Source organism: Ptychodera flava, chromosome 16 (genome assembly GCF_041260155.1).
Source record: "Ptychodera flava strain L36383 chromosome 16, AS_Pfla_20210202, whole genome shotgun sequence".
In the NCBI taxonomy this organism is placed as follows: domain Eukaryota; kingdom Metazoa; phylum Hemichordata; class Enteropneusta; family Ptychoderidae; genus Ptychodera; species Ptychodera flava.
This window is the reverse complement of record NC_091943.1, coordinates 34,453,296-34,479,792: the sequence shown is the minus strand read 5'-3', so window position 1 is coordinate 34,479,792 and position 26,497 is coordinate 34,453,296. Positions and strand designations below refer to the sequence as shown.

Below are 26,497 nucleotides of genomic sequence, written 5' to 3'. Positions count from 1 at the left end.
CAACTCTTGTGTACCAGAAGTGATTACCGACAACAATCTCATATTTTTTGATGCCTCATAGGCATGCGGTACACAAAATAAGGCGGCTCCTTAAATATTCACTTTTTGCACCAGAATCTAGAAATAAAAGTGGCACTTGATATGACACTATTGCCAGAAAGCTTGCAAATCTTTGCTGCAGTAACCTTTGAGTACAAGTGCAGACCTTCATATATGGTAATATGCGAGGGGGTACCAAACGAGTTGCCCTCTTGTACATCTGAAAAGAGAGTACTGTGGATTCATTCAAGCAGGGCGTCTGAGCACCAGTAACAATGTCCTGTCTATATCACTCATACACCTTTCTTCTTCTCAGCACCAATGACTTCATACACCCTTGCCACGATGCTGTTCATGACATCAAGCATCTGTTGAGCAGACTTCAACACCTAGGAAGAATTATTCAAATGTCTTAGCAATTCTCTGTGCAAGTAAGGAGGTTCACATCAAATTCTTAAGCCATAAATGCCTGTGTATGTTGTTTGATTACTGGGCCCCCATGATAAATTTACCCACTTTGCTTAACTTTGATAACTTACACTTAGTATGTTGTGAAGTCTTGTTAAGGGAGCCGCCATTATTTATGGCCTGGGGGGGTCGGGGGGGAATCTGAAGGGGGTCACTCAAAATTTATGTAGCAGAGAGGGGGGGAGTTACTCGAACACATCATGGTTGGCAAGGGGGGTTACTCGAAATTTTGGAGTTTCTAAAGCAATTCCTCCGACCCCCAGGCCGTAAATAATGACGGCTCCCTAACTTACATGTACATGAAAATGTTAAATCTAACTTTGTGATGTCACATTATTATTCTACACAAACTCCGCTGATACTTTCCATACGATAAAATTTATATGCAAAAAAGTGCCAGTCCTGTTTAATGAACAACTTTTACTTTTTGTTGATCTTTGCTTTCTACTGACTCTGTAAAATCAGAATGTGAGATCGTCACAGCAGTATCACTGTCAAGTGTCAATGAATCATCAACCCTTAGTATCAATACTTGATATCTTTTCATAAAATCAGTAAAAACATGTCATCAAAGGCTCATCTTTGTAAACTCTAAAAACATCAAGATATTTTCTTACATTAATGAGTAACTGTGATGATAAGTAATAGCCATGAAGAATTCACTTACCTGTAGTTGTTGTTGCGGTGGTAGCCCTGGCAACGGTTCCCCAGATACGCTGACATTGACGTTTGATTTTTCTTTATCTTTGTGAAAACAGAAAAAAGTTTACACTGAGACAGATTTCTTATTTCTGACATTTCTGATTCTGCTGGATAATAAAGTCTCCATGTATTTATATTTCTGAGTGCTACCATTTTGGTCACCCCCTGGATATGCCCCACCTCCTTTCGTTATATAAGGTTACGGATAGGGTTAGGGCATATGATTGGCAGGTAAATATCCACGGGGTAACTGTGTTTGATTCCTTCTTCAGAAATTTGGACATCTTTTTGATCAAATCTTACTTTCATCTTCTAAGTCAAGAAACAAAGGTTTCCAAATTTTTAGAAAATAAGTCATTCCATAAACACTGCAAACATTCCCACACTGTAATAACAGAAAAAAGTATCTTGAAACAAGAAAATGATCACAGCTAAATGAAAGTTCCATAATATAGGAGGCTGGATTGGCCCGGAGTAGTTTTTGGAAAGATACATACAAGGCAATACAAATCAGGAATAATTTACATAGAACAGTAACAAAACTGTGAAAGAGAATGTGAAAACTTACTTTTTCTTTCTTGAAGGAATATTTCCAATTCTTGAGCAAAATGTGACTTAGACATTCCAATACCTTTCTCTAAGACTTCAAGGAACTCTTTTTCTATGTATTCTAACTCATTCCATATTCCGCTTTTGTTTTCTGTGATTGAGTCTCTCAGGAATAGAAATCTTAGACAGTTCAAAACTGCCATGATCCTGAAAAGATATTGGTTTGAAGATAATCATAATGCTATCTTACTACTGGGAGTACATGAGAATATTTGTATTGTGTATAAATCAAATTATCAAAAGGCTCTGTATAACTTTATCATAGGGAATAGCTGCCTAAATATGAATCCTAAAATTTTCAGCATTTGTCATTTTTTTTTACAAATGCCTTTTCTAAAATATGAAATTAAACATCTGGGAAGAAAAACATTTCACAGAACTGTCTAGAAAATTTTCACCCCTGGTGTATTTTACCTGTGAAGAAACAAAATAAGCAAATTTTCTTGCTCATGTAAGTGACAATCAGCTTTGCATTAGCCTGTTGAATTCTTACCTGTCTGATTCCTGTAACAAGTCAGTTAGGGGGCCCTTGTCCAGTTTCATCATAGCTTTCAGTAAATTTATCATGTGACTTCCTGTGAACCATTCTGTACCTTTCCCAACCTGAAGGAAATAATCATGGTATGTTTGTGTTGTTTTCATGAAAGTTCCTGACACAGCCTAAATCGCAATTTACTTTTAATGCTTGTATAATTTTTCCTGCATTAGGCCCAGTCTTTTCTATGAAAAAAATGGGTTTTCTTAGAAGAGCTTGTTCTATCAAATAAGAAGGGATTTCTCAGGATTATGCTGATTTGTTAATTTTTTCAGAATTGGCCCAGCATTCTACAGTCCTACCTTTTTTGTGCACTTGTCAGCATGGAAGGCTGATATAAAGCATAACTTATACAAACAATGCTGATTACAGTATTAAACAGGAACTCAGGAACCAGGATGGTACATGAATGTATAAAAATTTGACATGGTACACTCTTTGTTCTAAAATGATTGAAAATGAATATTGTGTCAGACACAGAGTTGGAGCAAGGTCATTCCATTTATGGGTAGGGGTGTCCTTACCTTTAAGGTCTCATCAACCTGGTCCTTTAACACTCCAACTAGCAAGCCTGCCACCCCTGAATGCTTTGTCTTTATAACCAAGTGTCTGAGCAGTTTGTATCTGCCATGGTAATTAAACTTCTTAATATACATCAGCAAAAACTGCACCGCTCTCTGCCTCTGTGATGATACAAAGAAAAATATCAAATTTTGTTAATTATGAAATGAAAAGTGACACTGCTGGCAAGAATATGGTGGCTGGATGCAGCACAGGACAGACAATGGTACAGCTAACAGTTTAACCCTTTCACCCCCATGGTTTTGCCCAAATCCATTGTAATCAAAGATGATGATGGACCTGTTTATAGGAAATTGGGGTGAATACATGTAGGTTAAACATGTAACTGATAATGTAAAGGGACTTTGTTCCTACTCTACTATATTGTTAGAGAGATTTTACCAGCTGTGTCCTGACTTATTTTGCAATGTCAATGCTATGACTGATTCTATGAAAAGATTTCAAATATGACGTAAACAGTAAGTGTACCATTACTGTAAGTGAATATAGCAAATACTAGCAAAACAGAAAAATATAAATTATTTCAAATATCAAATATTAAGGAATATTCCATGAGAATAATTTATGCGCAAGTTACATCAATATGTGTACGTATATTAATGACATAAATCTAACTTACCAGAGGTTTTGACGGATGGCCAACCATAACCCTTTCCATGCATCCTGCAATTTCCATGTAGCCAGATTTGTCCAGAATTGTGTGAGGGATGGTGCCATCATCAGCCTTCTCAACTAGAGAGAAAGTCAACTCCTAGGGTAAAAAAAAAGGGTGACAAAAATATTGAATTTAAATCTAGACACACCATCAATCTCTTTTACTGGATATCACATGTACAGTTATATCCTTGCTTGTACTGGCCTCTGCAGAATGTGTAAATATTCTCCTTGTCTGTTGTGTTGCTTCTACATACTTCACTCATAATTCAGTTTCTTACAAATGCCTCCATCCATACAAATACATTGCTATAATACTAACAACTCACATAGACATCCAAGAAATCAACCTCATATATTGACTAATATTTCTTTGAAAATAATTCCAATCTGAGAACTACAGGGAATATTTCACTGTTCTTTCCATATATATTAGGTGATTACTTTATTTCGGCAAAAGCCAAGTCTTTAAGCAAGGAGATGGATATACATGTAACCATACTGTACCTAGTGTGCAGTATAAAGGTGTAAACACGATATTGAAAATAATAGAGTTGAACCAAATAAAGGTATTGAACAGCGCAAGGTTTAGAGAGAAGAGGAAAGGATAAACTTGATTGAACTTTTGTAGTGTATACTTACAATACCTTTGCTTATCACAGTGTCTTCTGGTCTTCTAAACAGACTAATGATGTACATTAAATTGATTTCAAGTAGATGTAATGGACTGTAACAAGAATTGTGGAAAAAGAAATCACATTACATGTTTGTTAGTTAGTATACTGGTACATGGTCTGGAAAAACTTTTTTAAAAGTGATTACATGAATTCTACATTTGCATATTCCACAACAAACTTTCTAATAGAGTGACTCATTTGAGCAGATATGCCATTCTCGAGCTTTGACTCCTTTGCTTATGGGCAGACAGCATAAATGTAGGATCTTTAAAAAGCTGCTTTACCAGTTCAATTACCTGCATATTTCACTATAATTTGAATGAATCTGATTAACGTCATCCCTGGGGACATGTACTCCAAATATAAAGGCAATCGGACTGGGCGTTTTGAAAAAGAAACTTTGAATGTTAAAAGTTGACAGACTCCAAACGACGGATAACAGACAACGCCACACATCCACCTATTAGATACATGTAATCTACAGATTGCTGACAGCAGAGCTGAAAAAGCTGCTTTGACAATTACAAACATACATGAAGGACAACAAATTACCTGTAGACACTTGGCAAGTGATCACCCTCAATCTCTTCCACAATGGTTAAGTATGAAAAACAACTCAGCCCTAAGAGAGGCAGCAATTCACTACACTGACTTTTGATATTTTCACTCATTTCATCTTCCTCATCTTGACCGTCCTTGTCTCTTTCTCGGGAGGCCTCTTGTTCATAGCCAAATGCATTGATTTTCCCATAGTTCATGAGCCTGTTGTAACTGCACAGCATTGATCTCAGGTAATGCTGTGAATAACACACACAATGCAATGTAGTCTTTAGATTTTACAGAGTGTCAAGGCAGTATCAACAATTTGTGATGAAATACATGTACTTTGATCTAAACTTATTATTAACTAAGACAAGGCAGTCCATATCGCGAACAACAAGCAGAGTAGGATATAATCAAACAAAATTTATAAGTATCAAAAATCGCAAAGAGTGTACGATATTAAGAAATTGCATTGTCATTATCACTTCATTTGCATATTAAAACAGTGCTCATTAACATACTTTGCATAAATTGAACACATTTAGCAGGAAATTAAGCAATAAATGAAAAATCAAAATGTGTTGATTCAGAATGAGCAATATCACAAACAATTTTGTTGAAGTTCAGATATGATTCTGCTATGTAATTATGATTTTAGTGCTAGTGAAAAGTCTTAAAATATCTAGATTTAGAGCAAATAACAGAATAACTGAGAAAATTATTATCAATAGTGGAATTTTTGAAATGAAATAGTTGTTGTATTAGTTCTATCAGCACGACTATTGAAATGCTACTGATGTTAGAAGCTGGGACTCACTGTTATCGTTACAATAATAAATATGCTTTGTAAAATGATCAATGGAAGTTGCTTTCCAATGGACTTCTATCAATGGCTGTCATATGCATAATGATACAACACAAATATTTATCAAGGGCATCATTCAATTGACCTACCAGAGAGGTTATAATATCTTGCTTACCATAATTTGTTCAGCACATGTTCTATAAACATTTGAATGATTTTCTTCATCACTGTCCTTCTTGTCATCTGAAGGCGTTTGCCGAGATAAGTCCATCTGGGCTAGCGGGTAATCCAGCAATTTTAACAAACTGTGGGGAGAAAATTAATGATTTTCTTCAAAACTAGGCACAAATGGTTGAAAAATAATGATTAAGTTTGTCTCTTGTATGCTGAACATAAGTGGATGATAGCATTGTGAGAGAGAGATGAAAATTGTGATTATGGTGACACACAAGCTTCATTACTGTGAGTCAAGGCATAGAAGTCAAAATGAGTGACATATGTACAATACTGAATACAGAAACAATGAGATACTGAAGGCAACATGAATCTACTTACAATCTTTCAACTTCACTTTTCATTCTTTCATTTTCCAGTTGTTCATCCTGAAATTAAGGTCACAAAATTACATCAAAATTTGTTTATTATTAATACTCTTCTGGTGACTGTACCGGTACTGACTGTGTAATCTTATTGAAGTCAGATGTTAGCCGTTAGTCACTGCCTGCCATCCATACATTTGATTTTAGTCAGACTCTGGTACTCTAGTAATTATGTTAATATAATAAATTTTGTTGCAGTAAAATTTTGTGACATACTCTGAGCAATAAAACGGCCTTACAGTAGGTCAGTACTTTCATTTAATATTTACCGATATCAACTGTCGAACTCCATTAAAAGAAACACATAATTATACATTTTGTCAATTATAACTATACAGAATTAATTCATTTTTCTACCAAATACAGTAGATCTAAACATGATTAAATATACCTGTCACTGTAAAAAACTCCAGATACTTAAAGTAATCCAAATATGTTGTTTATTGTTAGCGTTTGGAGATGTTCCTTGGTGTAACCATTCTGGTTTAACCCTTGTCCTGCCAAGCTCATGTCACCATCAGATTAATGTGGTTACAACCAGTTAAGGTAGCGGTAAAGGCTATTTTTGCACCAATTCTTTTCTCAGAGTTAATGTCAAGTTTCAAGTGTTAGAATCAAGATATTTAGTTCAAATTTTCAGGATAACTCCCTTAGTTAATACTTTCTCCATAAAATATAAAAATTGTATATTTGGAGCCATCATTTTGGAATATGACACCAATCAATATTAAAATTTAATTTTTCATATTTTTTTTTACATATTTGAATTTAATAATAATTGGATAGTATTAATATTACCAAATTAGTTATAAATATGTTGACACTATTGATTGTAAGATTTGTACGGCAAAATTTGTAGATAAAATTTGTTTTTATGATTTTACATGGGTTTACATATCAAAAATTATTGAAAAATTCTTTCAAATTTCAAAATGTGATTTTTCAAAAAGTACTTCAAATACAGAAAAATTGTGCCGTACAAATCTTATCTGTAACCTTGTTAATAGGCTGTAAAAATTCCATGTCCATATCTCATTTCAAAGGTTGGATTAAATTGGTATAAAATTATGTACGAAAACTGTTATTCTGTCAAAAATGTTGAAAACAAACCATATTTGAACCCCTCTTTTGAAGTCACAGAGCAGTCTTTTTGGTTAATCTCACTTTTGACACCTCTTTGACACTCAAAGAATCTAAAAATGCATTTACAATAGCAGTCACACATTCTGAATGCAAGCACTGCCTTGTCAAACTTTCCTGAAAAACAGTAAAAAATGACTTTCCCTTTTCAAACATTTTTTTAAAAGCTAGGGGACCTCTACCATAGTTAATACACTAAGGACTCCCCAACTTCCTCTTATTTGGTCAGTTTTCAGAAGTTTCAACGGGCTATAACTCTGCAATGCCTATGACCCCAAATGTCTAGTTTTTTTATTCCACAGAGAATGTTGACTACTTTTATATTTTAATAGTTTTATTGAAGTTTTTATACTGACGCTCTAGCCTTTACCGCCACCTTAAGTATAACGTGTCCCGTATATTGCATTTTAATAGAGATTTAAACATTTGAAGGACCTTGAAAACATGATTTTTACTGAGTAGACCTTTGCCATGCCATACCAAGGAGGTGAAGGTATAGGTTTTGGCTCGATACCACTTTTTACTGACTTGTTTGGCAGAATGAGGGTTAAGATAGCAGTACATCTTGAACACAAATATTTCCTGTACACTGTGTATTGAATAGCAAACGTGATGTAGCACAGCCGTCGAATATGCAAAACAAATGTTATTACTATGCACCACTGTTTTTATTGTTTGACATTCAACATTCTTTGATGAATAGAATGAAGCGATAAAACACCATATGTGACCATTCTTATGAAAATGTCAGTTTTGTGAGTGCATTTGTTTGAAGTTTCAATGTCTATTATTCAATGCATAAAATTGCATAATAAATCACAAATTTCACAATGCTCAGCACTGCTGTGTTGTTGACATTCATTTTAATTATTTTAATCTTTTTTTCCCGAACTGAATCTTGCAGAAATCCTCATTTGACTTTGTGACACCTCAGGCCTCAAATAAATATGAGAAGTTAAAATCCAAAAAGCTGCAGATAGCTTGTATGTTATTTTACTACAGTTTTATTTGAAAACCAAAGATCCACATTCAGATTTGTGATGGACATTGTAAATGTAGATGACTAATCAACTCAAGTGAAACCTCTGAAAGATAGTTTCATCTGCAATTTCATTAAAGAGTGGGCATATTTACAACTAACTTTGGTCTCATAAAAAAATGTGAAAATCCTGGAGAGAAAACAGAATTTTTTCACACATTCAAAGGTCACAAATTCTACTGGTACGTTGGTTTTCCGATCATTATTAATATTGACAATTCCGGTTTCCAAGCATCAAACTTGTTACTGGTTGCCAGGAACATGCACATATGGTCACTGAATAGATTAATAATGACGCAACAATGTGGCTGAATGCTCTCAAAATGGACTCATACAAACAAACCACAGTTACTCTACCCCACATACCGCGGACATGTATCAAGAATCAATAGCTGCATGTACAGTGACAATAGGGATTCAACATTGCACTGGAAATTCATCTCACTGCCTTACATCAAGATAATTACAATCAAATGTGATGAATGAAATGTGAATATTCTCAAACACATCACACAAATAGATTCTCAGCTGTCACAAAGAATCACAGTCAAACATATTAAAAGCAATACAACATCTGGCAAGCTACATATGTTGTGTTTTAACTTTTAACACTGCTACTCTCTCTGTTGTTGTTCACAATATCGTTGGACTGTGCATCAAATATTGGGATAACTAGTACATCACATGATAAAATATTTGTCCCTATCATGCTTAAACATTAGATACTAAATAAAAAGGCTACTGAGCAGAGATTTAGAAGGCAATGTATGGAGAGTTGAGGTTGTACATGACCTCAAAATTAACTGTAATTGCTACTTGTCCTGGTATGTGACACAAACTGACATGGTACCTTTTCTGGCGATGTTTAATTCTTTGTCTACCAAGTTGAGTTTTGTGAAGTCTTATTTGACCCTGCGACATCTCAAAATATATGAGAAAATAAGACTACTCTTGAAAATAAAGGATGTGATGTGTTCTATAGACTCAGTACACCCACAAGATCACGTGAGGGTGGTACAAACAAACCCATCTGTACAAATACACATGAATGTAGAAATACACATATTTCTGAGTGTGTTTGTGCCATTGTTTTGTTTGCAATGTGGTGCATTAGAATTCTGGGTTTAACCTTTTAAAGTCCCAAACAGCTGCCAATAACTTGTGTAGTTTTACTACTTTAAAGATACACATCCACATTCAAAGGATGATTTATCAAATCAAATGGAATGTGTAGGAAATAGTTTGATTCGCAAGTTCATCAAAAATGAACATACTTTGAACTAAATTCAGTCTGATAAACTGTGAACAGTAAAACCTTGGAGAAAAGGTAATTGTACTGGGAGAAAAGGTGGCCGTACATGTATTTACTTCATTGTCACCCTGGAATTCAAGATACTGTCTGGTGCTAACAATACATTCTGATACAGGTACATGTACATGAACTATTAATGCATGTGCAAAAGCCTCACTTAACCTCTGTCAGTGTTTTCTTCAGTCCGATGTGAACCTGGAATACAAACGGCGCGACGAAATCAAGCAGTGCTGTCACAGTTCGTTCCACTTTCTCAAAGGACTTGTCCTCCTCCATGAGTTGCTTGACTTCCCTCTTGTTCATTCCAGTGGTGTTGGGCAACTTGATTGTCTGCACGTGTGCATGGAATGTTGAAAAAACTATATTCATAGAGAGGCTGCTATGCCTGGGTATCCGTCTGAGAACTGAAGTGGAATAAGACACAGGTACATGTAAATGTAAACATGTTTGAACACCCACTACCTTTACCAGCATAACCCTTTTGGATATTAATCATTCAATTAATAATGATAATTTCCAACATGTATCAGATATTGTATATGCACATCATCAGGTTACATAATAAGACTATTTGTATTTTGTGATTTTGTCTCTGATATTATGCTGATCTAAATAAATTAAAATGAGTAAAAAATTTAATTAATACAATTACCTTATAAATGAATCAGTTTGTTAATTGGTAATTACATGTAATTACATTGCAAACAAGCATGCTAGATTCAAAAGGAAACAATAATCACAATCATATACAGACTTGAAACACCATTATTTATGAATACTGAAATCAGCATTTATGAAAGTATTGTTTACAACAAGATCATTGCAAGATTCTTGATCTGATAGTGCAAAATTTGATTCTGATGGCTGGCTGCATAGATTTCATAGATTTGATTCTGATGACTGGAAGGATAAAGTTTATCAATATCACTTGCCTGTTTGTATCGGCTTGATTAATTTCCTGAAGTGAGCATTTTCAAGAAACTTATCAACCTCTTCAAGGAACACAAGCAGTATTTCTTTTGGGTTGCATACCTGTACAAAACAACGATATATATTTCCTTAGAATCTTATTTATTTGCTTCTTTCTAGAAACACACACACAACATCAAAAATTGCTCTTCAACTTGAAAAAAATAATGATCAGATTTACTTTTTACTACTAGTTTACAATCAAAATCTGATACCCTGTTATACATGTGAGTTTTGCCACAGTGGTACTGGGGATACATTCATCCATGATGTGGTGTCAAATCAAGCAAATGCTCATTATGATCTTATTTTATTAATTAGCATCACTGTAAGCTGTACAGGCTCAGAAGGATTACTGACTTGTACGACTCTTCAAAAATAGCTACCTAGGTTATGCCTTTTGTGTTTGATGCTTTTGTATTGAATTTCTACATCAGGTAAGTGCTTTGTGGGTATTGGCAGTCTGGAGCTTCCATTGATGTCATACTATGTTAATTCGGTACATGCACAGTATGGCTTTCACAAAACCTGTCAGAATCTTAAAATGTCTAGCGTATTTCGAGCACATCTGTACCATTCACATCTGAATAGAATGCAATGTGAGGCAATATGTTGGGCAAAAAAGTGGTACTGTACACGATATATTATCGTCAATTCATTCTGTGTAATACATAAATGTAACTTGCACACAACCTGTTGGTGTCATGAAACTCTACAGGGGAATTGCATTATTCTTTGTAACATATGTGAGACGGCTTAACCTTTTAAAATAAAATTAACACGTGTCAATCTGCAGTCCCTAGAAACATCAGTGTAGCCATACCATTGGAATCGACAGGTTTATTGCAAAGCTTAGTGTAGAAAGGTTATAACCTTTGACCTGAGTCAAAGTTCATACACGAAAGCACTGGTACTAAACCTGAAATTTGATAGGTTTTGCATCCTATGACTTCAACCTCTCTCTCCTTTCTTTATTCATTTATCATTTTCATCTATTTGTGCTATATATATGACATACACATAAAACATAACTGTAAACATTCCCTAGTGGTATACGGTTGGAAAACTCTATTGTTGAAAGATGTTGATGCATGACTGATGTTAGCTGGTCTACCTCTTTGACCGTATCCTGTAAATTACAGTCACAATACAATGTTTCAACACTGAACAAAAGGTTCTCATGTCTAAGGCTACTGTGAAATCATAAGAAATACACTTAACAAACTAATTAGATCTACAGTTGCATGATAACTACTTGAGAAGACATTACTAGTAAATTAATTTTGACAATCAACCTTGTTCTGCTGTTTGGTGTTGCTTGTAACAACAATGTGTCAAACAGGATTCAGTGGTAAAGTTTGTGACGACAAAGTTGTCCTAATTTGGTTGGGTTTAATTGTGTGTGTGTGTGTGTGTGTGTGTGTGTGTGTATGTTCCCATGCAAATATACGACTAAAGAAAAGACGGTTCATAAACCAGCATTATAAAGTTGTATTCATTTCTTGTGTACAAAAAAAATTAGAGTATCTGAGAGATATGAATGACTATTGTTGTTGACAGTGAATTTGACAAACACCAAGGCTGGTGCATACAACTTGTATATTTTGTGCATTAGGATTAATCAGGCACTTTGTGTATTTATTACAAGCCTCGATGTGAGTTCGAAATTGTGCATTGATTTGAATGGGAACATCCGGGGATCCGGGGAGTTAGCGGGCCGCTGAACGATGTACTGACTGATTTCCATGGTTACTCAGTGCAGTGAAGCCCTTCGACATTGTCGACGTCGAAGTAGACACTTAATGCTAGAGGTGAAATATCCATGCGCGTACCGTTATTTTGACTTTTTGTTAAAATCTGTTTGACACTGGTCGATAATGGTAAAATTAATTGAAAATGCCCAGCATGTAACTAAATGTCAAATAGCCTTAACTTTGAAGAGGCATGTAATAAAAATATTGTTGCCTGAATACACAAGTTTATGTGCCCTCGCAGCAGGAGACAATTTGCCCTCCTGGCGTCAGGCAAATAATTGTCAACTGCTCTCGGGCACATAAACCCATGTATTCAGGCAATAATATATTGTACTACATGTAGCAAGCTTTGTACTTATTGAATGTGAAGCCCAAAAAGTGAAATTTTAGAAGAGGTCACTTGAATATAGATAGTACATTGCTTTGTGTAGTCCTAATAGTAACCGGCAGAGGATTGATCATAATATTTGTGATATGATCTGGAAGGAAATTTCGGAGGCCTGCTGCATCCTATGAAAAATGACCGCATGGCACACAGTGATAATCACTAACTACAAACTTAACAGGTAACATATGCCACTTTGTAACAACTAAACTATGAGTGTTTAATTTATGAAGTGGATGTGGAGGAAGTACATGTAGGCCAGGTGCACACAATTCAAAGCTATCGGCTCTGTCACAATCAGGGTGCTCTAGAGTGTTTCACTTTCGTCAAAATTTCATCTTTTAGACACATATCTAAATTTACTAAATTCACAAAGCTTAAGGTTTGGTACATATTTGCTTGAAAAGTTGTGAACCAAACTTTCTCAGTATTTCCATGGCAACCAGTTCTTTATTGTGTTGACACACCGTCACGGACACTACAAAATATTATGAGTTGATGGAGAAATAACATAGTAGACTATACAACACTTGTACAAATTTTCTTTTTAAAAGTTTAACCAGAAAATATATACATCTGTTGTAGAAAATAAGGTGAATGTATCAGGATCTTACCCAGCTTTGCATGATTTCCTGCAAAATGATTTGTTATGAAAAAAAAAGTTTTTCATTTTTTTCTCACCATGAGCTTATGATTCCTCTAATTTAAAGATTTTCCCTTTAGTACATTTAAATTATTTTTTACTGCAATTTTTGAAGTCTTTAGAAAACATTAATAATGTTTGCAGCAAATTTTGCTCATTTTTTGTTAGTTTTCTAGTCATTTTTTTAGTATGGTAAAAGCGTCACGGACACTACACATTCAGGAATATGTGTGTGAAATAAACTATTGTTTATTATAACTAGTAAACCTGTAAAAACAGTTAAATTATGACAAGAATTGATTACAAACAAATCGAAAACACATTATTAAGGAAGTTTGACGTAAAGAATATTTGTAGTACTGGTGTTTTTCAATAACCAGAAAATTTTATCAGAAATACAACACTGAATGCAAAAATTCTTGAGATAACTGGTATGTAGACAATGCTATACAATGCAAAACTGTCCTAGTAACACTATAAAGTGAACAATAAATGATTTACTGAACATTTGGTTTACAACATATTATTGTGATCTGTATTTTAGTAGCGTCACGGACACTACACATTTTACTCAAAGGGGCAACTTCTTTATCAGTTTTAACAGACAATATTACACAAATTCTGTATATCAGAAGTCTAATTAAAGTCATGAAGAGTATAATATAATACTCTCTTGCCACTCATAGTGATATTTGTAGGTGACTGGAGTATTTTAAGTATTTGATCTGCATCTTGTGTATAAGGGGTAAAGAGATTGCAAATCTAACTATTTATGGTGGTACTGCAATAGTGTGGGCTCCATTATGGATCTTTGTCAATAGTGATGTATATAAGGGGAGGATTTATGTCCCGTAATGTTATTTTTCTGTTTTATCCCCTTGTATGCATTATAAGGTTGTATTATTCGTGTTTGATAAAATTTAAGTCGTGTGTTGTTTGTTTATAGAAAGCTATGGCGAGACATAGTCGGATCTAGCATATGGTGTCTATTGAATGCTGTGATCCTGAAATCAATGTTTCAAAACCCAAGTGTGTGGTTTCTCCTCAGTCGCAAAGTCCTGTCTTTCCTAAGTTGTTGTGTCAGATATTTTGATTTTTATATGCTTGTTCTTGTTGTCGTTTTCATGTGTTATTGGCTTAAAAAATAAAGCCAATATTTCCATACTTTTATCTTGTGTTGAGATTTTTTTGTGAATTTTGTTTTTGACAAGTGCGTCTTTTATGTTTTTGTTTCTTTTGTAGGCTGTTATTTGGGGTTCAGGGAAAAGAAAGTCTTGCAAAATACTGGCAGGAACTTGAAAAGGACGAAACATTAAAAATCTTTTTCCCAAACCACCCAATAATAACCAACAAAAAAAAAACAAGAACATAAAAGACTCACTTGTCAAAACAAAGTCCACAAAAAGAGACAAAACGTTAACAATAATCTCAACACAAGATAAAAATGTAGAAATATTGATGTTATTTGAAGCCAATAACACGTGAAAACATTAACATCAACAAGTATAACAAAAACAACAAAATATCTGACACAACAACTTAGGAAAGACAGAACTTTGCGACTGAGGAGAAACCTCACACTTGGGTTTCCACACAGATTTCAGGATCACAGCATTCAATAGACACCACATAGTAGATCCGACTATGTCTAACCATAGCGTTCCCTTAACAACCAACACACGATTGAAATTTCATCAAACACTTATAATACCGCCTTACAATGCAAACAAAGGCTTAAAACAGAAAAATAATCTTAAGGGATATAAATCCTCCCCTTATATACATCACTGTTAATGTAGATCCGTAACGGAGCCAACTCTACTGCAGCACCATGATAAATAGTCAATTGTGCAACCACTTACATTTCTTATATATCGCCAAAGCTTTCCCTTTACAAACAACACACGATTGAGATTTCATCAAACACTAATAATACAGCCTTATAATGCAAACAAAGGGTTAAAACAGACAAATAATTTGAAGGGACTTAAACCCTCCCCTTATATTCATCACTGTTGACAGAGATCTGTACTGGAACCAACACTACTGCAGCAGCATCATAAATAGTCAGATTTGCAACCACTTTCCCCCTTATATAATTCAAAAACACATTTTCTTTTGTTTTTAAAAGTATTTATTATGGTCTATGAAGTTTACTTCAGATGTCAGGTGAATTTAAATGCCAAGAGTTATCAAGTATAGCGACGAACCACGCGAACCCGGTAAACAACGGCGGCTAAAAACAATACGAATTGAAGATCTAAAAAGATGAGTAAAATGACTGTGGTTTTGGATGTCTGAAACTTGAGGTTTTATAACCTACGCGTGGCTTTTGGTTTGTTTTCTGTTTCTTTGCGTTTTTTGGCTTCTTTCGCCTTTCTTTGTATGTTTGGTCTTTCTTTTCTCGCCCCGTCTCCCGCTTTTTCCGTTTGTTGTCTGGGTGCTTTCGTTTCCTCTTTCTCGTTCCGCTCAAAGATGTCTGGTAATGTATATCGTGTAGACAGAGTTAAATGCTCAGTTTTCAACTTACTTTTACGGTTAAAAACGGATGAGTAATTTAAATATATCTTCCTTAAACGTGCGGGGGTGTGGAGATACAAAGAAAAGACGCCAGGTATTTTTATGGCTTAGAGAGAAGTCTTTCAACATTTATTTTCTCCAAGAAACGCATTCAACTAGAGATTGTGAATATATTTGGAAGAATGAATGGGGTTACCAGGTGTTATACAGTCACGGCTCGTCAATGTCAAAAGGAGTAGCTATTTGTTTAACAATAATTTTCCACTGGTCATAAATAATTCATGGAGTGATGACGAGGGCAGATGTATCATCTGTGATATTACTGTAAATGATCGTAGGCTTGTGTTATGTAATATTTACGCACCGAACAATGATCAACCGTCATTCTTTGAGAAAGTGTTTGATATTTTGGAGGGTCAATTCCTGAAGGAGAGCGTATCATTGGAGGCGATTTCAATTTAGTCTCCAATGTTCATCTTGATAAGAAAGGTGGGAACCCATCCACTCATTTTCGTTCTCAAGAAGTTATTCGCCGTAACTCTGAGTTGTTTGATTTGAGCGATGTGTGGCGGGTATTGCATCCAAACACTCGTAGGTATACTTGGAGACAGAAGACGCCGCCTGTTCATTGCAGACTAGATTTTTTTTGTTGTCTATTAGTTTAGTGAGTCAAACGATCAAAGCTGACATTAGCCCAGGCTTCCGTACTGATCATTCACTCATTTCTATAGCTTTAAAAATTGACAATAAGATACGTGGTCCAGGATTTTGGAAATTAAATTGTTCACTTTTGAGTGACATTGACTATGTGAGTACCATAAATGCATGTATTGATGAGACCAAAAATATGTATGCGAATGACACAGATGTTGACGACCAACTGTTGTGGGAAATGATTAAATGTAACATTAGAGCAGAAACAATCCAGTTTGCATCAAGGAAAAGGAAACAACAGCGTATTTTTTTGTCAAATTTGGAAAAAGATATTAGTGAACTTGAGAAAAAAATCATACAGGCTGATAATACACATGATTTAGAAATTAAGTTGTCAGAGAAGTTATTAGAGCGAGAAAATTTGCTAGATTACGCTACCAAAGGTGCTATGATTCGCTCTAAAGCAAGGTATTATGAGGATGGAGAGAAAAGCTCTAAATATTTTCTGTCACTTGAAAAGCGTAACTATAATAATAAGTGTATCTCAAAGCTTTTGTGTGATGATGGGTCCTTTATAACGGATCCAAAGGGAATTTTGAATGAAGAGAGAGACTTTTATAAAAAGCTTTACTCAACACATAGCAATTTGGAGAGCTGTTCAGACCAAATTATTGAAGATTTCTTACCAGATATTAGTGACATACGCAAACTGAATCATGAAGCCAAGCAAAGTTGTGAAGGTTTGTTGAATAAGGAAGAACTGTTGTTTACTCTTAAATCAACAGAAAATGGGCGTTCACCAGGTACAGACGGTATTCCCGTTGATTTCTATAAAGTGTTTTGGAATTCCATTTCTGACCCTCTCCTGAACTCCTTAAATTGTGCTTTCTCAAGAAACCAGCTGTCTATCTCACAACGTAGAGGAGTCATCTCTCTCATCCCGAAGAAAGACAAAAATCCATGGTATTTAAAAAACTGGAGACCAATCTCCCTGCTGAATGCCGATTATAAACTTGCTTCGAAAGCAATTTCTTTCCGTATTCGTAAGGTCCTCCCGTCAGTTATCAATACTGATCAAACTGGTTTTGTAAAGTCTCGGTATATTGGAGAGAATATTCGCACTCTCATGGAAATAATTAACTTTGCGGACAAGGAAAAAATTCCTGGATTAGTATTTTCTGTTGATTACGAGAAAGCTTTCGATTCGCTTGACTGGTCTTTCCTTTTTAAAGCACTTAAGTATTTCAATTTTGGTGATTCTTTAATTTATTGGATAAAACTTTTATACTCTAACCCAATGTCATGTGTAATCAACAATGGATGGACCTCCGAATTTTTTCCTATTGAAAGAGGAGTTCGCCAGGGCTGTCCCCTGTCCCCATACTTGTTTATTATTTGTGTTGAACTCTTTGCTGCAAAAATAAGGTCCAACTTGTCAATTCAGGGTATTGTGATAGGTGATCGTGAACATAAGATTTCACAGTATGCAGATGATACAATTCTTTACTTGAATGGCACTGAACAGTCTCTTAATGAAGCGCTTTTAGTTTTGAATAAGTTTGAACAGATTTCTGGTTTGAAAGTCAATTTTGACAAGTCTAAAGTTTATAAAATTGGTACCTTGCGTCAAAAAACTATCAATTACAAGACGACATGTTCTGTCACTTGGTCACATGGCCCAATTGAATGTTTAGGTGTCCTTATCCCTCTTAGTGTAAAAGAAAATGTCTTTGCTTTGAATTATGAACCAAAAATCCAGTCAATGAAGATTCTCCTCAACATATGGTCAGCCAGAAATCTTTCTTTGAATGGCAAAATCACTATTTTGAAAAGTCTTGCATTGTCAAAACTTACTTACCTTGCTTCGGTGTTACCCAATCCTCCAGACAATATTTTCAAGATTAGAGCGTATTATTTTCAGATTTATTTGGAATAATAAAGGTGATAGAATAAAAAGGACCATTCTTATGAATGGCCAACAATTTGGGGGTCTGAAAGCTCCAAACTTCAGAGCGATTTGCATGGCCATGAAAGTTCGATGGGTAAAAAGACTGATTCAGATGGAAAACAATACCCCAATTAAGTTGATTTATACCCATCTTTTGTCCTCACTTGGTGGTTTATTTGTCTTTGATTGTAATTTGCACATTCGTCATATTCCTAATTTTTTCAAAGCTTATCCTTTTTTATATGATATTATTTATACTTGGTGTAAATTAAATTTTCAGAATAATGTAAATCCTCAGTCGGATTGTATTGTGTGGAACAATTCTGATATTTTGATAGGTGGAAAAACAATTTTTTCAAAGAAACTCAATGATTGTAATGTTAACTTTTTGACAGATTTCATTAATGAAGGTTCGGCTATAGATTACAATAGTTTTAGGTTACGACACAATGTACAAATTAATTTTATTACTTATTTCGGTATTGTCAAAGCTATCATGGAATACAAGAAGAAATATCATGTAAGCATGTTTTACCCTTTATATACATGCCATTCAGAATTTCATATCAATGTATTTAACAAGAAATGTTTTGAATTTATCCATCAATTAATAATGAAAGATTTTGTTTCTATGCCAGAAAAGACTATGAATTTCTGGGCAAAGACATTTGGCGAGTTTGATGTAAAAACTTGGAAGAAAATTTTCAGCCTTCCATATAAGTGCACCATTGAATCAAAAAGTAGAATTTTCCAGTTCCACCTTCTACATAGAAATATTTTTACCAATGTCATTTTAAAGAAATTAGGTAAAGTGGAAAGTGAGCTCTGTAATTTTTGTCTTGAACGTCTTGACTCTATTTTACATCGCTTCTGGTTTTGTCCAATCGTAGAAGCATTCTGGAGAGAATTTTCTTTATATGTTTTCGATGCTTTCAACATAGATATTCAACTCGATGCCATGTCAGTCATTTTTGGTTATGATTTCAATGCAAAGGATATTCTTTTAGAACATCTACTCATCCTTGCGAAACAATACATTCATTGTAATGTCAGAACCCCAAAGAGATTAACAATTAGTAACTACACGAGAGTGGTCAGTACAATCAAAGAAGTTGAACTCAATATAGCCTTTAAGAATGGAACACTTGAAAAACATAGAATGAAGTGGAAATGTTAGTTTTGTGCTCTTTTCTTCTCCTGTGTCTGTTTTTGCTTTTTGTCCTGTTTGCGTTTTTCTGTCCTTTTCTCGTTGTGTTTTCTCAGTTTAAATAAAAAAAAAAAAATAAAAAAAAAAAAAAAAAAAAAAAATGTAAATGCAGTAAAAACGGTTAACCACTTGTTAGGTGTAGTGTCCGTGACATGAAGCCAGTTGCAAATGGAAAGTGGTTTAATGTGAAAGTAAATTAGTTTGTTCAGTGTTATGCCTTAATTTCACTATAAATAACATTTTTATCTTAAAGTCATTTAGGAAAAAACTGATAACACTATTTCTGTTCCTTTTTAAAACCCCTATACCATTATTTCATGGGACAGTTTTTAAACATTACAATCTTAAAAGGTAGAAAAACATCTTTCACTGGTTTAATATATTTCATTTCATGTCTTACTCAAAAACTAAGTTACTCTCTTATAAAAATGTAACTTTAGCTGGTAAACAATAGAATTACCAGCTTAAATCACTGTAACAAGTAATGTATGGATTTTGTGTCACGGACACTACGGCTGTCACGGACACTACATTTGGCCCCTTTTTGATACACTGAAACAATACAAGTGGTAAATGGATTATATTTTTATAACACATAAGGAAGGCAAACAGGGCCACTTTGGCTAGTGACATCAGATCTCTACTATCTGAATATGGCTGAAAGTTATGAGGGTGTCACGGACACTACAAAATTTTTGGACAAAAATGTGGGCAACTTTCATGATTTGTCATTCATAATCAATATGTTGACCCTATAAACATTTAGTACCAACTAATCACAGTTGGTCTTCCAATCAAATAGATGTTTTAGGAAACATTCTAGGGTAATGTTTTTCAAGTGATAATAGAGAGATAAATCAATGCTGTTGTCAAAATATAAAAAGCGTAACGACACACCAATTTCACTTGTTATCACGCCATTTCCATTCAAATCCATGTATTAAGATGAAATAACTTGCAAAAGAAAGAAAAAATGCTATGTGATACTTTAAATATTGTGAATAATCGAAACTATTAATCTAACAGTTTCAAAAAGTGAGTTTACAAAATGTGCTTTTTCAGATGAAACAGCGTAACGCCCAATTTGACCCATTTTTAGGGTACTTTTTCCCCTACTCAGCTCAAAATCATCACAAAAACTTCATTTTTTCGATGGGGCCTGTTTGGTTCTACTGGTAGTTTCATATTAAGAACAATGTTTCATTAAATTTTGCTCAACATTTTTCTATATTAGAGCGTAACATGTCGAAATCTGTCTAGAGCACCCTGATTGTGACTGACCCGTATATTGCTGTGGCTAGCAAGGACAGCGGGTCAACTCCAGGGCTGCTATATGGCATCCGATCACAGTCAATCATTGATTTTTGACAGTCCCTTGTGCCTTTTGTGTCTCCACAGTCCCTCTAATGTGGTGTCTCTTATTGGTGTAGTCTCTTGCACATATGACGGTGGGGAGAATCGCAAGGGAAAGCTTACATTGACAAAAGGAACTGACCTGTTGCAGGACTTGGGCTGCTATTAATTATTCATGAGATATGACGTCAAGAACAAAGGAAGAAATTTGCATAGAGTTCATAAGTGCAAGTGAGATCAAACAGTATATCGACTTGTCTTGAGTCTAGGAACAGCGGCTGTATTTAAGATGCACACTGTATCCACTAATGTATGCATGTAATTCAGTAAAAACGTGAACATTTCCCATCTGATTTTGTTTGAATGTTCGAATTCTCTAAGCTCCTTTTAGACAAACACAACGCAAGATAGCGCAGGTCTGATCTCACGCTTCATCTTACTAGCATCAACAGCAATTCAGAAATCTTTTCCAGCAGCATAACTGTTAATAACTTATCTCTGACAGTCTTTGCAGTGCAAATATCTGAGTTCCTTGAAGGTATTTGCTGTATACGTAGGAAAGCTCCGTCACTGTCACCATGGCTGACCTATGACCCGCTTTACCTTTCAATCATTTCCTCTGTGTGTTAGGTTACAACAGGGTTTACCCTGCTGTTATCGTTGAGGGCGTAGTGGGAGAGGACAGGCCTGTGTGCCTTCACCACTTGCTGTTACACCCATCTGCTTTTGGAATGCCCAGCTCGCACTTAGGCACTATGCTTGCGATTCCCCACACTGTGGTATGTACAAGAAACTACAACAATATGAGACAGAAAAGGCACAGGGGACTGTCAACAGTCTTAGGCAATCACTGCATTTCTGGGATGGTGATCTCATTTGAATTGTAAGATTTTTAGTGATGACGTTATTAAAGAAAGAAATACTTCTGATATACTGCTTATATATCTTTGTTATCTTCATTTATTCAAGTGTCATGTGTGGACTTATATAATGCCACACCCAGCCCCTAGGGCTTACAAGACACTGAAGTAATACAGATCTTCAAGGTATGAATAAATAAGCTTAAACATACTTAAACATTATACATAAACTCCTTTCTCTTACAAAAAGCATTACTGACAAAATTTGCTGGGTCTACAGGCATGACTTTCATTAAAAGTAATAGATTTTCTTCGTCTCATCTTATGTCAAAAGGTGGGGATATTTCCCTTTCTTTTGATCAAAAACTCTCGAAGTTCATGATACAATCCACAGTGAAAAAAAAAATGTATCTCATCTTCAATTGCGTCTTTACAGAAATTGCATATTCTTTCCTACCTATCTATATGTCCGATGCAAAGACACTCCACCCTCCCTAAAAGCCATTCAAATTTGTGACTGGCTTCACAAGAAAGGCCACTACTGGTTTTTACGAGTGCAATAATCAGCTGCAGACTTGCGCACTGCATGCAATCATTGGCAAATGTGTGCAGCATAAGTGCATGTATACTGCTGTTTATGTGTAAGTGCAGTATGACAGTGCATAATAAAACTAGATACCATGAAAGCATTTCCCTGACTTGATTCTTAAACTCAACAACATTTTTTAATATTTGAAGATACAACCTGGTTGTGGGGCAGGAGAATGTGAAAACAATCAATCAACTGGCCTCTCCTGTCTAACATATTACCTCGTGACCTTCTAGCAACAAAAATTGCTCTGAATTCAAGCAGCTACACTTCCTAAGCACTATCCATCTTGTATGATCATTCACCATAACTGAGCTAATACAGATAATAAAACCTAGTTGCAACCTTGTCGCATTCATATTGTGGCTTGAGGGGATATGGTATACCATTTTGCCCAATGCACAGGGCACTTTATCCTCCCTAAAAGCCATTCAAATCTGTGACTAGCTTCACGAGAAAGGCCACTACGATCCCTGGATGTGCCATGGCGCCAGGACTTTGAAAACACCCATACCTATGTGTCATTTCTTTATGAACATTAATGATGGAGTTTCATGGTTATTCAGGTCATTGCAGGGTGAATTCACCAGCTTACCTCTGCAATTCTGTTGAGAATATCAAGGGTGCAGTCTTCACTGTCATCTTGAAGGCCACCAATATGTGTGCACAGAACAGGTATCAAGTCCCATCCAATAGTCTTCACAAAATTCTGCAGAGAATCAGCAAGAGAGCTATATGGATGATGAAAAATTACAAAGCACACAGAATTAATTTTGCTAAAAACCTGACTTTTCTAGAAATCATCGAAAAAATGGCAATTGAAATGGTCAAGTGATCTGTCATTTATACTTGAAGATCTCCTGCAAAGTCAAGCCAGCCATTTTCTTTTAACGCTTCAAATCTGGCAAAGAACACAGCGGCAGTAAGATTAGTCTCCACTCCTCCGTAGCTCTGTACCCCCTGTGAAATTGACTTGTGTTCTCACTTTGACCATTGACAGTGGAATTGAGAGTCTGGCTCCTAATGTCCATACTTTGACTGAACATTGAAACAATGGTACATATCATACGAGGCCATGGATAATTTGAAACATACACATGAGAAACAAAACTCGTAGTATTTTAGAAATACAATATTCTTCATAATTGCTATGACTGTACCAACAGAACCAAATGTGATTTAGGCTATATGCAATTTCGCACTATGCCAAGGTTTAGTGTGCCTTGTAAGAAAATACGACGCACCAAAATGCAACAAAATTGCCTGTGAGGCTAGCAGATTTTTGTGTTCATATGTAAAGATAAAGGGCTGATGCAAAGAAATTTCCACAACTCCTCAAATTGACGCAAAGTTTCTAGAAATCGACATATGTTAGAGGGCATATTACCAAGGTTACACCAAGGGCACCTGTGCCAAAATGTAATACTCCATCATTGCATTCATATTTTGTTCTGAAATATTTGCTGTTCGGAAACCCTTCCACTAATCTATTTCAGCAAATTACCGTGACTGAGGGAAAGTGTAAATCATAATACCATCACTGGATTTCTTCATAGTACAGTTCATTTAGCTTGATATACACATGTCCATATACAATTTTGCATCATTGCTGTGACTGTACCAATAGGACTGTAGAGTCAGACTACATGTACAGTCGTTTGAAATGACCCAGATAAAATGTACCGTTGGTCAAAACTTTCAAACATGTAGATATACTAAGAGTTTCTTGAGTTTTATCAAATCAATACAACACCATTCTTTTATATGTACACTCCAAACAAGGTCAACACTTTTGAAAGATGCTTAAAAACTTAAATCTTCAGAATCATCAGTCAAATCATCAGTCAAAGCGCCACTGAGAATTGTTAAACTTTGCATATTAGGCGCTATAGTAACTTTGTCAGATAGATAGAGATAAATCCACTGCAGTATTGCTGGGACAAATTTTACCTCGTATTTGTCATCACAAAGTAGTCTTTTTATTTCTTCACCCTTACCATCTTCAAGACGTGTTTTGACGGCTACGAGAAAGACGTGCTTATTCTCACCATCCTCGTCTTTTTCTGAACAGTCCTAAAGAAACAATCAGAGAGGGCCATTTTACTGTGTGTAATGAATGTACAACACATCATATAGAGCCCGGACGCCAAGTCAGTGCTTTAGATTCCGTCCACATTCTTGACATGCCATAGGTTGCTGACGAACTGTTCGCGTTCATCTATTTCCCTAGATTCTAGTAAACGTACCACACTGCACACTATTACTTATCGTCGTGATAGTGCAATCACGCCGGCCGGTCGATCGAAACACAGGCGTGCGGAAAGTGCGATGCAGAGTACACTAGTACTGTAACCATATACATACAACAAACATCCCAGCGACTTCAGGTCGAAACACGGTCGCCGGTCGTACAACTTTATGTGTCACCGATGACATCCATCTCCCGTCAGGATCGCACAACACCATCGGGTCATATTCAAGGCCATGCGAGCGTCCAGTCTGTACAACTATTATTCAAAGTTACCAGAAAATCAACACGTGCTTACCAGCTTCTCAACGAGTTGTTCCAAGTCGTCTGCCATTATTGCCGTAAAACAGTGAGTGTGCAACTCTTCCTAGGACGTCGCAAAGATGTAAACTGTTCTCGTAGCTTGTCGTGGATGTCTTTACACATGTCACTTATCATCCCTTGCACACTTGCACTCTGACCTCACGTACTCGTGCAGCATAGTATATCGTTTTGAAAGCTTACATGCAAGGCATTCGAGGAGTAGAGGGTTCATATCTTCTACGACTGTCAGAGGGGCAGCTGTCAAATTTTGTTGTGAGCGTTCAGCCAAGCGTCTAGACAACCAGAATAAATGACCGCAGGCGGCGCTCTATTGCAGTCATGTTCATTGCGTTCTTACGGTGGCCCTTACACGCCACGGAACTCTACTACTTTTGAATATAAACTCTAATTTTTCTTGACAATATCTTTAATATTTGTAAGAGATTTTATTTCTCCACCGCAAACTTTTAATTTTGTACGGGCAACTTTATCTTAACATTATCTTAACTTTAACTTCTCGAAAGTATTTTTAGTTTTAACAATAAAGAAAAGTTTTATTTTTCAAGAGTAAAGTTAATTTCTTTATGGAAAAAAGATTTTCTCAGAGCAGCAAATTGAAATATAGTGAATAAAACTTTTTTCTCAATGGAGAGAAATTATTTTCTGAAGACAACAAAACTAATTCCTTCAAGATATATTTTATACATATGAGTGTGGTTTAAGAATTTGGTAAAACTGAACTGAGAAAGAACGAAAAAGGAAGGATGAAAAAGTCAAACTTACTTTTCTTCAGAGCGAAATTTATTTCTGAGAGGAGAAATATTTCATGTGAGGGCGCAATTACCTATAATGCATAGCAAACTCTTTCTAGCGAGAGTAAACATATTTTTGAGAAGAGTAAAACATTTTTCCGACGAGCAAAACTATTTTAACGGCGGCGGAAGTTAAAGTATCCCACCATGCAACACCCAAGTTTGATGACCAAGAGTCTCCGAGTTGGTAGCCGGTATCAGACAGTTCGTGTTCGTGTCGGCTACATGGACGATCTGCTCTCCGAGACAACCATGACTGACTTCATCGGCGATACGGGCAGGCCAGCCCGGCCCTACCCTGCCTGCGTACGATGCTGTGTGTTGGGGCCGTATAACGCCGGGAACTCACAACATCGTACACAGGGCTACGGGCACGCGGGTCAGTTGCCACTTGTCTGAGTCCCCGAAGAACGGTTTTATGTTTGAGTGATTCGTCCTGACGGCAGACGGTGTGCGACGGGACCGCATTGGGGTTCTTCACTGCAGGATGGCATAGCCCTGCGTACAGGTCTGTGTGTTCCACAGACCTGTACGCAGGGCTATGCATG

The 26,497-nt window shown here is 35.8% G+C and overlaps 1 protein-coding gene across 1 annotated transcript; it reads right to left on the bottom strand.

Annotated features, from left to right (window-relative positions):
- Window positions 1–157: 157 nt before the first annotated feature.
- Window positions 158–25,284, bottom strand: LOC139114672 (glomulin-like). Its single transcript, XM_070676535.1, has 15 exons — window positions 25,133–25,284; window positions 24,537–24,659; window positions 23,182–23,295; window positions 10,637–10,736; window positions 9,867–10,108; window positions 6,170–6,216; window positions 5,790–5,919; window positions 4,819–5,063; window positions 4,232–4,316; window positions 3,555–3,686; window positions 2,878–3,036; window positions 2,312–2,421; window positions 1,778–1,965; window positions 1,175–1,251; window positions 158–428 (listed from the first exon to the last, which is right to left on the bottom strand). Exons 1-15 carry the CDS (start codon window positions 25,166–25,168, stop codon window positions 333–335), a joined length of 1,884 nt encoding a protein of 627 aa, XP_070532636.1. The 5' UTR covers window positions 25,169–25,284; the 3' UTR covers window positions 158–332.
- Window positions 25,285–26,497: the final 1,213 nt, after the last annotated feature.